Raw genomic sequence first — 16,099 nt, 5'->3', positions numbered from 1 at the left:
GGGAAGAATAAAGTTCTTTATTAAATATAATAAATTATTTGTTCTAGACAGAAATTCCCATATAATACAGTGCATACTTCTCATAATTTAACTGAAAATATTAACTATATACTGAATTATACTTATATTAATGAGTAAAGGTAATGTAAAAACATAGTGACGGCTTCATAAAAATTATATTTTATTAACAACTCACTTACTCAATATAAATTGTATTATAGTTTTTAGTGTATGAAATATGCTACACATTGCAACATTTTTAGAAAACGAAATAAAATATTTTACTTACATTACTTAACAAAATATAACAATTTACAAGTACACAAAGGTTCATGTTGTAAAAACTCATTAGTCCCAAATGGGAAAACATAGCTCACAGAAACAAACAATTAACACAAGATGCTGACTGATTCTCCGGTTTCTTCATTTTCTTCATTGTCTGTTTCATTTCCAGCATTTTCATCATCCTCATCACTTTTATCTGCTTCAGACTCACTTCCATTTTGGAGACCTTCTTCTTCGTCTTCTGGTGGGGTTTCCTGTAAAAATTAAAATCAACAATTAATCTCTAAAATATTCCTTCCGGCTCAGTTAGAATAAGTAGGTAGATTTTTAATAACTGAAATATTAATAATTTTTGTTATGGGATTTACACTTACTTAATTTAAAAAAAAAAAACTGTTTTAGATACAACAAAATTATGTATGATAAAACGTTTAGAAAATGTTATATGCATTAAAAACATCTTTTTCATTTGGCCTAGGTAAATAATGTAGTTGTGAAATTTTTATAATCTAAAAGGTTGCAATATTAGAATGAAATGGCGTACCAAGCTGGCCAACAAACTTAACAGATATTTATACCTGTACAATAATTTTTTTTATCTTGTTTCAACATGTTTGGCCAGTTTTAGGACAATTATTGTACAAGCCGCGTTACATAGCTAAGATATCTAAATAAACTGTGAAATGGTGGGTGGTTTTGGGCTCTAAGGGTACACATCGAACTGTTCAGGCAAGTTATTCAGAAATATTCAGTATGTGCTACAATGAGGACAATTACAATAAGGTGATTTAGTATACAAATATACCTAAAATTATGTGACAAAAGAAACCTATATTTACTCACAGGCACATATAAATAAAATTAACTTAACTCATTTTCAAAACAAAGAAGAATTCCTATTTATGGGAAATAAATGTCTTGATTATCATAAATTTGTAAATTATAAATTTGCTAACATTATTTAGGTTTACAGGTTGTAACTGACAATCTAATATACAGGGTGGCGCATATGTCAGTTTGTGTATAAATTGGGATATTTTATTTCAATAGGTTGGTAACAATGTTAAGTTTTCAGCAATATGGAGTAAGTCATTGTTGTCTGTTCCAGTGGCTAGTGTAAAGTGACGCTCTTTGCATCTGTTATTTGTTTGTGTGTGTTTTTAAAATGTTTACAACCCAACAGTGAGTTTATATCCTTCAGTTGTCGGTGGGAGCATAATAAAAATACTGCTATAATAATTGAAGAATTTAGTGGTAAATATCCAGGTGTCACGATACCCACTCAACAGTATATGCAGAAATTAACCTGCATAACCTCCAACAAGAAATTATATTGACTCTACCGTTTTATTATTACTATGTTTAATTTTGCTAATTACTTGACACCAATTCTGTACTTTAAGTTCATGAATAAAGTCTTCTGATTTCTGTTAAAGCAATTAAAATTTAAGCCATACCAACCATCTTTATTCCAAGCGCTTCACGAGGATGATTCCGATAGGCGATTGGAATTCTGTGAGACAATAATTATCTGCTCAGGGGCTGATCCAAATTTCTTGTGATCAATTTTGTGGTGTGACGAGGCATGTTTCAAACTAAATGGATGCGTTAATCTGGATAACAGCGTATACCATATGCGTCACCCTGTATATGTTCGGTATTGGTGAAGCATGTAGATATTATTTACCTTTTTCCTTTACTGTTAGAAATTGTAATATTTCCCACCAGGCATTCCACCACTTTTACAACTTAACCAACACCAAAAAAACAGATTATCAGAAACATTTTTTGCAGAAATTTTTAAGGATGATGATTTTGGAAAATGCTCTAATGAGTTAAGAATAGATATTACGGAAAACATTCAAAATTATCACAGAAACACAACTAAAAGATTTCGTTTGGGTTATATACTAAATCAAAACCAAACAGATTGGGTGTTATCACACTTGCTGAAACGTCAACAGCAACAACGGGGGTGCTTACACATCTGATAGTAACAGCACAAGAATAGCACAGCCTCAGTCCTTAGTTTTCATCTTGCGTAATAAAGTACTTTGCAGAGTTAAAAGAGCCCATGACTAAACTGTGACTACACTGTAAAAGCAATAGCAAGAGATGTTATACACCTAACAGCAATGGCAGGAGAATGGCACAACTTCAGTCCTTAGTTTCCATCTTGCGTAACAAAGCGCTTTGCAAAGTTAACAAAGAGCAGGACTGAACTGCGACTGCACAGCTACAGCAGGGGGTGCTTAAACACATAACAGCAACGGCACAAGAATGACACAGCCTCAGTCCTTAATTTCTTGCATCACAAATAAAGCACTTTGCAGAGTTAACAGTGAGCAAGACTGAACTGCGATTGCATGGCTACAGCAGGGGATGCTTAGACACCTGACAGTAATTAAAATATATTACCGTACGTAACATATGGGTATAATACTACTGTATATTATAAGTTTTTCCTATATTTATATTTTGCATGATATATGGTAAAACAAAATAGAATCAAAAGTAAAGTTTTTCCACACAAGATTAATTTTTATGTACAAGGTGAACGAAACAATTATATAACATTTTTAATGTGACTAATGAATGTTCTTATTCCTTTTAATTGCGCAATCAGCAATTAAAAATTAAATAAAAAACGTATACAGATAAACAGTTTTAGTACTTAACTGGTACAAATTGTAGTCAGTAAGCTGTAACAAAAAAAGGCAAATTCTCTAAACAAAAGTGAGGATTATTTTTACATTGAGAATAAATGTTCATTGAAAATATGTTCAACTATTCATGACTGAACACTAGAAGAATCTATATTTTTTATGCTACAAGGTAGACTGTGACATCATTTCTTGGTTACATCTGAGAAGATTCCAGTAGAATTTAGACCATGTTAATCTAGACCAGTACGATAGAAGTTAGATTTATTAGTAAATCTGGCTTTTTACTACTATTATAGCTGAGTAATTTTCTATAATGCTACTTAGTACAGGGTCTGTGAAATAAGTATCGGGACTGATTCGCTGTATCCTCAACAGAGTGGTGAAGGGCGGCTCTCAAAAGAGGGGTCGGCCTCAAAAGAGCGGTCTCTCACCACTCAGGATTTTTGTGACGTGATTTTTTTTAATCATATCACCCCAGCATGGAGCAGTCCATCGAGCAATGCTACGCTGTGAAGTTTTGTTTTAAACTTGGGAAATCCATGTATGAGATCCTGGAACTCATTAAACACACTCATGGGGATGATGCCTTAAGCTGCAAAGACAATCACAGTGTCGAACGCCCAACAGACCACTTGAACCGATGCTCAGATGGCCAAAGTGAAAACAGTTTTGGACTATGACAGGCATTTAACAATCGCCCTTATTAGTGAGGAGATCAGCCTTTCAGTCAGAACCATCCACACCATTGTAACAGAGGATTTTGAGATGAGAAAAGTGTGCTTAAAGCTGATGCCGAAAGTATTGAGCAAGGAACAAAAACTGTCGTGGGTGGAAATTTCGCAACAAATTTTGGGCTGCATCGAGGAAGATGAAGATTTTCTCGACAAAGTTATTGTCAACGATGAACCGTGGATGTTTCAGAATGACCCAGAAACAAAATGTCAAAGTTCAGAATGGCACATGTAGGGGTCTTCGCATCTGAAAAAATAATTTCAAAATAAGAACCATGCTGATTGTCATTTGTGACCGAAGTATGGCATTGTTCACAAGGAGTTCGCGCCTACTGGAATGACCGTAAATATTGCGTACTGACACACCTGTGAAATCGCATAACACGTGTGCTACCAGCCATTGCAAAGAATTATATACTTCACTGTGACAACGCACAACGGTGCAATTGTTGTGCGGCAGCTGCTGGCGAAATTCGGCGTGGCAACATTGTACCACCCACCTCCCTACGGCCTAGACCTGGTTCCACTAGACTTTTTCTTGTTCCACAAATGTTTGACTCCATCATGGCGGTTCAAGAAGCGAAGACAAAGGTTCTCAACAGTATTCTGGTAACCGACTTCCAGAGAGCTTTTGACGAGTGGCAGACATGTCAAACTAAGTGTATTGATGCTGGAGGAATGTATTTTGAAGATAATTAAGTAATTTTAATGATACCTGCAATAAATTTTTATTTTTTGAACCATTTCTGATACTTATTGAACAGACTGTAGATCTTCTTTCTTTACACATGAAATATAAACCTGATCTAATTGTTAATTTGTTTATTTTGGTTTGTTTTTCATTTTACCTCAAGAATTGTAGTCTAACATGTTCACTGCATTGTTTATTTGGCAAGAACCATGACTTTTAAGGGATGCTCTGAATTACAGCCTTGATAATATTCCATCACTCAGTTAATATACTAAAATGAACAGAGTTGATATACCTGAGATTGTATTTCCTGTCCTTTCAAATCCCTGTTTTTCATGCTGCCCATGAAGAATGCATCGGTACAGTTGTTGATGACAATGATGCTCTTGACACGTAGCAGAATTGACTCCATCACAGCCCTGATTGGTGGGAGGAACTGAGTTAACCCCAAGTCCTTACTGACCTACAGGGCAACACCATCACAATTAGTAATATTATAGCCATACACCATTTTCATTACACACACTTTTACTTACTTTAATCTCATACAAGTTGATAGCTAATAACTTTTTAAAATTTAGCTCATTTTTATCATACACTACAAATTTAATTTATTTTGGCAGTTCAGTATAGGCAATTTATGTGGAACGCTTTCTAGCTATGTGTTAAGTAATAACGCATACCCACATTTTGGATGCTAAAAATATAAGCACCTTATAAGTGCTTACAGATCAGTTTTAAAATTGAATGATTCACTATTCCGAGTTTTGAATGTCCAAATAATAAGAAACATACAATATTTCATCTTTTCAATTCCAAGTAAATCATACTTTCATTGTTCCTAGTTTAAAATATCAAAGTAAATATAGAGTGCCATTTCCAATTAACCCTATAAGGGGCAGCTAAAACTTACCAAACAGCAGGCTGATTTTGGTTTTCATGCAGAAATTTACCCGTGTAGAATACACATATCAAACCCAAACCTCATATATTTTTGTGATCAGTGTTAAATATCATTACTATAAAAAAATCATTATTAGTAAAAATAATAAAGACCTGTGATGGTTTATACCCTTTTGTGATGTTTAAGTTTTATAAAATTCAAAAGTAGATGCCTGTAAAAATAGTAAAAAAACTTTAAGAACTAGATAGATAATAGTAATAGATTATTATATAAATGTATTACTGCTTATAAAAAACCTACATCATTTTAAATGTTTTATACATTTTACTAACTATGAGGCTTTGCTTAGAAATCTAACATGGTCGTTTACCTTCTAAAGATAAGAATTAGTGAGTGCAGTGAAAAGTAAGTTTTTAGCTAAGAAAAAGATAATGAGAAATCACAAAATGCTCACCTTTAATTATCACTGAGACTGTGAGTTAAACTAGCTATTAGGTTTTTATTACATACTCACACAATTTTTAAAGATCAACATGACATATTACTCCCGACTAAGAAATTAGTAATCAGTGTTCAAATGTATGTCTCATTAGAACACTGACCTGGAGCTGCTGATTGTGCACCCGACAAACACACCACCAACACCAGCATTTAACTGTTATTGAAGTGAAAACTTCTTTAGGCGCGTTGAGCGTTTTGGTAGAGGGTAAAATCCTCGGTTCGCGTCACCGACATGCTAAAGTGGTTTCCATGGAAACGTTAATAATCTTTGGAAAATTTGTTTACTCTATTTTAGTCACTTTGTGCTATTTATGATATATTAAACGCCTAATACTAAATCTACGCAATGTAATATGCTAATGATAATAGTATATCTATAGCTATGGAGAGCCAGACTAGCGCACGCGCAGTAGCCTGTGTACACGTATACACTAATACATCGACTATTTCTGACTGTATTATGTGCGCGTTGGACGCTTTTTGGATAAGTATAATTTTGTGAGTCACGTCAACAATACGTTATAGTAGCAGTACATCTGTAATTGTAAATGTGACGCGTTGTACATTAAGTATTAGAGTGTAGAATACATAAGTAAAGTTAAATTGACCACGTGGGAAGTTCAACTTGTGTGTACTGGATTTTGTTTATTTAAGTGAATTTTTAATTTGACTATTATTGTAATTATTTAATTGAAGGATTACTGTTTATTTATTGAATTTAAATTCATTGACTTCAGTATAAAAGTGAGTATGAAACATATTAATATTTTTATACAGATAAATGAATAATGAAAACAACGAATATATTTTTAAACATTGATATTAAGCGGAGACTTTAATATAAACTTCGCAGATGACAAAAATTTATCATTAATTGAATTTTTGAATGAAACATTAGGTTTGACTATGTCTAATGATCGAAAAGTCAGTACAACAAAGTATAAAACGACTATCGATGCTGTTTTTATACGATATTTAGATAAATTTCAATCAAACATTTTTATTTCTTATTTCAGTTACCATAAACCTATTGTATCTTTTTTAGAATACAATGAAATGATTGAACGAACAGATAATCTAAGTATTGTCGAAATTAATGATGACGATGTAAATAATGAAAATAATGTTCAAACTTGAATTCATTGAAATTTGTGTAAATATAAATATTATGTATAATTAAGATAATTGTATATTAATTATTTTTTCAACCACTTTGTATTTATATTTTGTTCATGATTTGTTTAACCCATCATATGTAACTAATAAATAAAACATAAAAAATTTCATATAATTTTTTTTTCAACCACTTTGTATTTATATTTTGTTCATGATTTGTTTAACCCATCATATGTAACTAATAAATAAAACATAAAAAATTTCATATAATTTTTGCATATAGTTTTAATTACTCTCAACTTAATAGTTCCGTTTTCACTTCTATCGGCAGTCCCACGACTGCTATTTTTTATGTACATCTGACTCCCGTCTCCTATTTAGTTTGGGCTTTATGGGTTTTACTATCTGACAAGGAACTGAATTACTCCTTAAATCAAACAAAATTGTTCACTTCTTTTTATTAATCAGGACATGTACACACTGACAACAGGAACCAAATCCTGATTAAAAAAAAAACTTGTTACCATTGATTTATGAAATTAGCTTAAACTGTCTTCCTTGGACCTTCATCTCCTTCCAGCTGGAAGGAGAGGGATGATTTAGGAAAAAGGTAAAATAATTAATTAGTTCAACAAGGACAGGAAATGACACTGGTGAATCACATTTCTTCTTTCTTGCTGGTCATTTCACTGTAAATCGTTTATGAGGGGAAATAAATTTACAATTAAAAAAAAATCATAAACAAGAACACTTTGACTTTTTGTAGATTCCCTTAAATTTCAAAAACTGTTATATTTTAATTCAACTTTTCAAAAGAAATTTAATCCCTACTGAAGTACTTGGATATTTTGTATCACTTTTCAATATTTTAACAATTGGGGTTATAAATTATTTGACTGTGCATGTTTTTAACAACAATCTCAAACTGATCGATGTACTGCTTCAATTGATAATATTTGTTAGTTTCCACTGCAAAAAACATATTCAACCCACAAATTTTGTTGGTTTGGTGCTTTTTGGGTTAGGAATTCTTTTTGAAATGAGCCTATTTTCATTTAATACTAATTTCAAGGTACACTACTCTTTCAAAATATTATTTTTTTCTTAATTTAAGAAGGCTACACCATATAATAAGGTAATGTAACAGTACCTACCTTGACAAAATTGCAAATGGTTTGTATGTATCTAGTGGTAACTTGCAGCTTCTTCAAGATCTGTGAGACTATGGCTGGTTCATGTTTGAACATGAATGTACAAGTCGACATCCCTTGAGACAGGAATAACTTCAGGATAACTGTGCAACCCTGAAGTGCATTCAAAATTATTTACTTTTTCACATCGAGACACGTGTAAAATAAAATTAGCAAACAATAAGTCACAGTAAATACAAATACAAACAATCAGATACACAAGTGAAAAATGTATTAATTGTATTTTATTCATATTCAAAATTATCTTACATTTGAGCTATTGACAATATAAATATTAATACTTGAATGTTGGGCACTACTTTGCTAGTTGTACATATCACCATTTAAACCTATGTCGAATATTTATTACTCAAGTAATGTATAAACTATTATATGTTTTCTTTTTCAGTACATTGCACGGAACATTTATATGCAGTTGGATCTATTTTTGTATTTCAATTTAGGGTTTTTTTTAGGATTTCAAATAAAAAAAGAAAAGTAGACATAACAATTTTCAAAGTAAAGCCTTATAAAAAATTATTTTTAAAAGTTTTAAAAATATACTAAATGTTTTCCCAAAGGGTTTGTTGTGCAAAACAAAAAAACAGGTTCCACTTTATAAAAACTACTTAACATTTCTTATTAATAGTAAAATTTTTCTGTTCACAAAAACCCACATATTCACATTCAAAAACTCTGAGACACTATCAATATGATTATTATATTTTTAAACTTTCGCTATTATATCACTTGATGAAACATTTTTGTCAATAAGCAGTTTGATGTCACTTGATACAATCACAAGTCTATGATAAAATTAAAATTTACAAAATACTAGTTTGACATTACAGTTTGCAATAAGTGTCTTTCTTCAGACAAAAGAGTAATAAACAGATGTTTGAAGCAAATGGTCTTGTTGAGGAAGTAGTTCTGAACGCATTGGTGTAGCCAAACATTTTCCTGAACAAATTTCCCACGTCAAAAGTAGAAGATAAAATCCCATTATTTGTCAAGCAGAAATGGCAAACGTTTGTGTTGCAGCTTTATAATTTCACTGCACACTTATTAAGAATTATTCTTCAATAAAAAATAAATTAAATTAAACTGTGAGGAAATCCAATTAATCTGATATACAAATTGTCTTACCTAAATCTGTTTTTTATAGCAAAAGTTTGATTAAAAAGATAACTGCAAAAACGACAAATGACTAGTTGCTTAATATTGGAAAACCGTTTTAAGTCACTAGTCATTTGACAGATTCAGTTCCTGTTTTTTAGATCCAATCCTGCTAAATTAATGGATATCACTACATTGTATTTTAATTAGTTTTAATCATAATAATGTGTAAATGGTGTAAAAGTGTTGTTATATAACTGTAAATGGTTTGTGCTGTGAATGTGTATTTATTTATATTATTATTATAGTCTTTCAAGAGTCATGGGATCCTCAAATTTAATAATGACAGAGATTTTTTTATAGGTTACACCTTTCCTTAATATGCTTTTATAATGAATGTGGCTTATTACATAAATTATATTATCACATACTGATTTTGTACACTTTTACATTTTATCAAAAACAAATTATTTGAAAGTTTGCAATTACTGTTTTTACTGTACCTTCAAAAAGGCTCTGAGGTTGGGTTTGGAGTCGTTGGCCTTGACCACAGTGACCAGGGTCTCCAACCCTTGAGTAAGAGCAGTCCATAGCTCCAGTTGCTCCTTGTCACTTGGTTGCTCCTCCAGCTTCTGTCTTACAGCACCCTCCAAGCCCTTTAGCAGTCCTCCGATCAGGATGTGTACATTTGATCTGGACAAAATTTAAATGAATATTCAGTAAAGTGAAAAACAGCAACTCTAAGCAAAATGGACTTTACCGTCCATTCACCTAGTTTTGGCTGAGCGTAGTGCGACAAAATTCTTCATGCTCTTCCTTCCAATTAGGATAAAGGAGGCGTTGTACTGGTAAAGGTTGTCAGTACCATCATTACTTCTAGAAAATTGCCTATACAAGAATATTGCTTGTTAATTGTTATATCATAATGTTGTCTTTTGACATCTGAGGTGATTTATCCCACTGACCACTCTCAACATGCACCATCTGCTGCCATCTCAAATGGCATGGATCACTCATTCTGATGCTGTGTTTTCAATAAACATACCATTAGTAAAAAAGAAAATATCTTACGAGGAAATTACATTTTTCTGTAAGGAGCTCTATTTTCCTTCCTATTGTTATATGACATTACTACAGGAATGAAAAAAAATTATCAAGACTATTTCCTGAAAGCTATGAACTCTACTGGTGAAGTAGTCACCTGGAGAAGGCAGGGAAGGTGGAGAGACAGGCGTCCTTGTCAGTGAGCTGCTGAGACTCGGTGGACAGCCAACCCAGTGTCTTGGTGACAGCAACCAGCTGATCCTCGGAGTGGCAGAGGTAGGCAGACAACAGCTCACTGGCCTGACTATTTAACTCAGCTCCCTTTTCTCGGTTCCCCTTCATGTCGTACCACTGCCGGCTCAACAACTCCTCACAGATCGACGCTGTAGGCAAACAACAATTTCATCGTACTCTGCCCATAAATACTTTGAAATTAGCAATATCCTTCACATTATTAAAACCTTAATTGCTGTCTGCTGATTTGAAAAGAAACAATAAATTACTACATGAATTTAGATAATAGTGTAAATATGCTTTTGGGAATCAGAAAATTTTTATTCAAATAGCTGATCAGGCTTCGGTTACTTTTATACTACTTTATAGCAAGTAGTACTAGAAATTCTAAATAACACCAACATTTACAAAAAATACAGGAACAAAGAACTGATCACCTTAATCCTAGAACAAGTAGTTACATTACATTCTGGTGACAGACGAGTTTTTTTAATATTTGTATTGTTTTTAAAAGTGTAAAAAACTTTAAGACATAAGGTGTTTAATTTTAAGTAATTCTTTTCAGTGTAACTTTTTTTAATCACCTCATTGATAAAGTTCATATCAATTCATAGTGTAAATAATGTGTAAATTGTAATTTTTCATTTCAAGAATCATATGAACCTCTCAGAAATCAATACCATTGTTTGTCAGTATCTAGGTTAATTTAACACCATTACTTAATGAACCAAAAATATACACCTTAGTATTCACTGGCTTAGTAGCTCGTCCTTTTTTATTATAGGAGGTTCTGGTGTATATGTTTTTCACTTATCTTCATTGTTCAGTAGTTATGACATAAAAAACTGTATCCATATGTCCCCGATTTTTGAAAACCCAAATTGCATAACTTAGCAGTTTGAAATTAGAATTGATAACCAAATTTTTAAATATGTGTTTTGGTCAGTTAAATTTCATATCTGTCAATTATTTAATGCTTTCACTTATTAATTAATTGTATTTTGACTACACACACAAACTGAAATATGTAAATATGAATAATATTTCACAAACTACACAATAGCAACAAACAAATCTCTAAAACAAATTTTAAAGCCTGGATCTTGTATACCAGGTTTCTGATGAACCCCTATAAACTGATAAGCACTATATAAAAGGATGACAAATAAATCATAATGGGATGAAGTGCAAGAGCAGGACTAAGGCTCGATGCACACTTGCGTATTTGCAAGTAGCGTGCACGCCGCGGGCAAGCTGCGTATGACCGCCGGCGGTTTAGCAGTAGTGAGTTGTTAGTTAGGTAATGCACACTCGAGCGGAGCCGCAGCGTGCACGCGACTAACAAGCGACTTGCAAGCAGCGTGAGCTTGGAAGGACACCACTACTGCTACGCCGCGGCGTGCACGCGGCTTGCACAAGTCTGGCGGCTTGGCAGTCTTTGCTAGGCAATCAGCGAGTACACATTGACCGCGTGATGGATATCAATGTCGATACTGAACTGTTTATTGCTGCTGTCAAAAACCAGCCTGTCATATGGGATACGACATCAGAACATTACCATGAGAGGATTAAAAAGAGAGGAGCCTGGTTCATCGTTTGTGAGGAGTTCTTCGAGGGATTTAATGAGAAATCCGACAAAGAAAAAAATTAAATAGGTAATTTTTACAAATTTATCTTAAAAAAATTTAATATAAAACACTTATGTTATATTTATGGTTTGGTTCAAGTTTTGCTTCAAGTTCATCAAAAAATACTACACTCATCCTAAAATAATTGAAAAATTTCTTCTCATCTCGACGAAGATCTTAGAAAAGCGTAACAAACGCCCCTTTTAACAAACGCGCACTAACTAAGGGATGCAACCACATACTTCGCTTTTTGTCATTGTATAAATAATCATACACAGCAAACGCAAATGCAACACGTTGTCTGTGACCATCCATGCTGCTTGGGCGGTGCAAAGAGACTGAAGACGCCGAAAAAAACCGCTGTAGTGTGTATTGACGGAAAAAAACAAGCCAAGCGCACGCAGCTTGCCCGCGGCGTGCACGCTACTTGCAAATACGCAAGTGTGCATCGAGCCTAAGTTTCGTTCACATATCTACTCCAACCTACTACAAGACAGCAAAAAAGGAGTTTCTTCTGCACAGCGTTTATTGCTATATTTGTGAAACCTCAGTTTCAGTTAGGAAAAAAGATGTAATCAATGTGACATTGAACCAAACACCCAGAAATTACATTGTTATAAGTGATAATCTAATTAACAATGGCTAAATTCAACCAATTTTCTGATATAACATTGTTTATGTGGGCGTTTGGCATGATAGCCAAGAACATGTAGAAGACTCTTTCTATTGATACTTCATGCTGCCCCGAATCTTAGAATAACATGAGAAGAATGTAGTTGATTTTATTTGATGCACCTTAAAGTAGAATCAATGACTGATATACTCTTTAGTTAATGAAATTGGCAGAGAAATATTAATATCATAGCATACACCTCAATGTTGAAAGACAAGGTTGACATCATTTTCATGCTAAATAACTTATACAGCAAATTCATGAAATGTTTTACCACTATGTGTACTTCTTTTCATACTACTTTTCCTTGAATTATATTTAGTAAGATAGCAAATGCTTGTGGCTTATAAGGACAAAATAGACTTGAAAATTAAATTAGCCTCTTCTTATACTTTGAATGAATGAGTCTCACTGACCGATGCTGGCTCGAAGAGTGGAGTCATCATCTGCATGATGCACCAGTGCCTTGATGAGTTCCACCAGTGTGCATGCTGATGCCAGGTCCAGCACATGTGGGTGGCACTGGCTCAGATACTGCACGCACTCCCGCACAAGCAACTTCTTGGACTTGCTCTTGGACTCACATCCACCACTCATCCGACTAGCCACCTTCTGCAGTCCAGCTGTAAGTGTCACTCTTTACTAGTACAATGCAACAGATAAGTTTTTATGTATAAAAAGTTTGAAAGATAAATATGTAATAAGGATATAGTTTGCAATTCTAGTCTCCCCTGGTAATAAAGTGGTTTGACTGAAAGTTCACTGTTAAGCAGTTATGTAATACAAATAATTTTTACTACAACATGGATAATTTATAATTTTATAACTCAAAATCATGTGTAATTTGAACTTTCTACTTTTTCTTCTGCTTTTCATACCACCAAATATGGCGTTTGCTGAAACTAAGGCCCTATACTCCATATAAATTCACTTTTCTGTGCTTGTATAGATTATACAGGGTGAGGCAGACCACCCGTCCTTGATATATAGCGGCTAGACCGAGAAACCTACCTTCTTCATTTTAACTAAAACTCCAATATTTCAATCCCAAAGAATTCGGAAAAATAAATTTTAACACCAAAAATGCACTAAGGACTCAATTTTTGAAAGATTTTATATTTTAAAGGTTTCACTGACCATTACAAAAAATTTATTTTCTTTGCTTCTTGTGTACATGGTGGTCAAAAAGGTTAAAAGTAGTACGGTTTCAGTTTTCTCCTGTTACCTCATTAAAAATTTTAGCAAATCCAAATTTTTATTTAAGGTTACTAAAGAAGTACTCTTTCTAAAAATATTTTATGGTTTATCAGTTTTCAGCAAATTTCCAATATTTTAAAATAAAATAGCTCAAATTTAGTATATTTTAAACTTGTAAACCTAAAAAATTCCAATAGCCAAATTAATAAATTGTTGATTCATTACACCTATCAGTAGCTCTCTTGAAAACAAAATTTATTGTATTTAAAATTTGGCTTTATGTATGTTTGAGAAATGACTCCAAAAATACTAATTTTCATGACGTTTGCAAGACAATTGGAGTTAAAATTTTCTGATTGTGAGTTATGAATTTCGTGTACTCATATCCTAGATGTTACTCACCTACTAGATAGCTGTGGTTTACTTGGTTTTGAAATCCAACCCAAGAAAATAGTATCGCCAAGATCTTCAATATCCTTCCTTGGCATTTCTTAATGTCAGCAGATCCCTCCATAAACATGCCCGTAGCATCCAGTATTCCATCATTCACTTTGACCAAATTCTAAAAAAGTAGTTAGTGTTAAAAATCCTCATTTACCTTTTATGAACAATATAAATTGTCACGCATTATATTAGACTAGTGACTCAATTATACAATTTGAACCATAGAGCAAAACCCGGGCATTTTTCCTGCTCTCCTGCAGGAAAGAGCGGGCTTTGGTGATACTTTTGTTCCTACAACTGTATAGAATGAGCCTAGTGACAGGAGTCAAACCCTCATCTTACTAGAGAACCAAATAAATCCTCCTATGATGTTTCAAAGACTTACAGACGCATAATTCTAACATCCTTCTTCTTCAAGATCATGGAGAAGGCTCTGGATAGGCATTCAAGACATACAGTTCTCATCAATTGTTCTTTACATTAAAACAAATATACTTACCAGAAATGTAAATCTTGTGAAACAGCCCTACAATGTTTGGTCGGCAAGATTGAGCAAGTTATTGGTTAATGAAATCGTCATGAAGCTGTGTTTCATGAAACCAGTGACACGAATGTATGGACACACACATAGAGGTAGTATTTCAACTTAAGGTATCCAATAATTATTTTTTAACATATTATTTTCAGAATTATCACAGTAATTTCTCCGATATTATGTATACGAGAGAAAGCAATAAGAGATAAACCATGCAAAACAGTGATGATGATTTACCTGAGTATATTCCATAGTCTTCTCCAAGAAAGAACACAGATAAGATGACAGTTTTATTGTGTTTTTTGCTAGATGGAGTGGCGTGAACTTGTCCAGATTTTCAAAGCCAATGTTCTGATTGACAGTGGTCTTGAGGAATGACATCCGCTTGTTGGATGTGGTGAGGACACGAGACAGCTTTGCCACGTAGTCATCCAGCAGGAACAACAGCTCGCTTGGCCCCAACTCTGGTGTAAACTGTCCATCCTACAACACAGCTCACAGTAGTTGCAGATTAACACATTATTTTTAAAGAAATGTTTTTTATAGTTCTCTATCCCAATTGTTAAAAACTACATTTGGCTCTTAATTATCATACTACTATGATAACAAAGACTAAATTAATAATTGTTATTAAGTCAATTTAGTTTTTGGGAACTAATCTTACTAAGGGTAGTCAGACAACAATGTACGACCAGTACATTTGCCCAGCCCCTCCCAGTCACATCAATTAATACAGTATATACATAAGTAACCATGGAGAGACGTATACTCTGCAAAAAAAGTGCTTGCTTATTTATCGCCAAATACCTACCCAAGGCTTGCTAAACCTAGATTTATTTGAAATACTTAGAAACTATTTAATTTATACTTCAAGCTTTTGAACTATGATATTATGAAGGACAAATAGTGTTAAATATGTCATTTTCGTAAAAATATTAAAGTACAACCTTCCTACACGATTTCAGAAATGACAAAAATCTTAAAAAAGTTCAATAAATACTTTGAATTATGACAAAAATGTATTTTTACCCTGCGTTTTTGATCTTTTACAGATACATGAATATGGATACCAAACAAACACAATTTTTTCTGTATACATCCATCTTCTTTAGCCTCTTTATCTCTATGGGTTCTGAACACGGCC

The 16,099-nt window shown here is 33.2% G+C and overlaps 1 protein-coding gene across 1 annotated transcript in view; it reads right to left on the bottom strand.

Moving 5' to 3' along the window:
* Window positions 1–157: 157 nt before the first annotated feature.
* LOC124363612 (Fanconi anemia group D2 protein homolog) overlaps window positions 158–16,099 on the bottom strand; it is a 56,826-nt gene continuing 40,884 nt past the window's right edge. The window contains exons 21-28 of the mRNA XM_046818869.1: window positions 15,193–15,438; window positions 14,379–14,538; window positions 13,196–13,402; window positions 10,402–10,627; window positions 9,704–9,893; window positions 8,049–8,198; window positions 4,669–4,836; window positions 158–539 (exon numbers count right to left, since the gene is read on the bottom strand). Coding sequence (XP_046674825.1) covers window positions 390–539; window positions 4,669–4,836; window positions 8,049–8,198; window positions 9,704–9,893; window positions 10,402–10,627; window positions 13,196–13,402; window positions 14,379–14,538; window positions 15,193–15,438 — 1,497 coding nt within the window. The 3' untranslated portion in view covers window positions 158–389. The remainder of the gene's footprint in view (window positions 540–4,668; window positions 4,837–8,048; window positions 8,199–9,703; window positions 9,894–10,401; window positions 10,628–13,195; window positions 13,403–14,378; window positions 14,539–15,192; window positions 15,439–16,099) is intronic.

Source organism: Homalodisca vitripennis, chromosome 5 (genome assembly GCF_021130785.1).
Source record: "Homalodisca vitripennis isolate AUS2020 chromosome 5, UT_GWSS_2.1, whole genome shotgun sequence".
Taxonomy (NCBI): domain Eukaryota; kingdom Metazoa; phylum Arthropoda; class Insecta; order Hemiptera; family Cicadellidae; genus Homalodisca; species Homalodisca vitripennis.
This window is presented reverse-complemented; position numbering and strand designations above follow the sequence as displayed.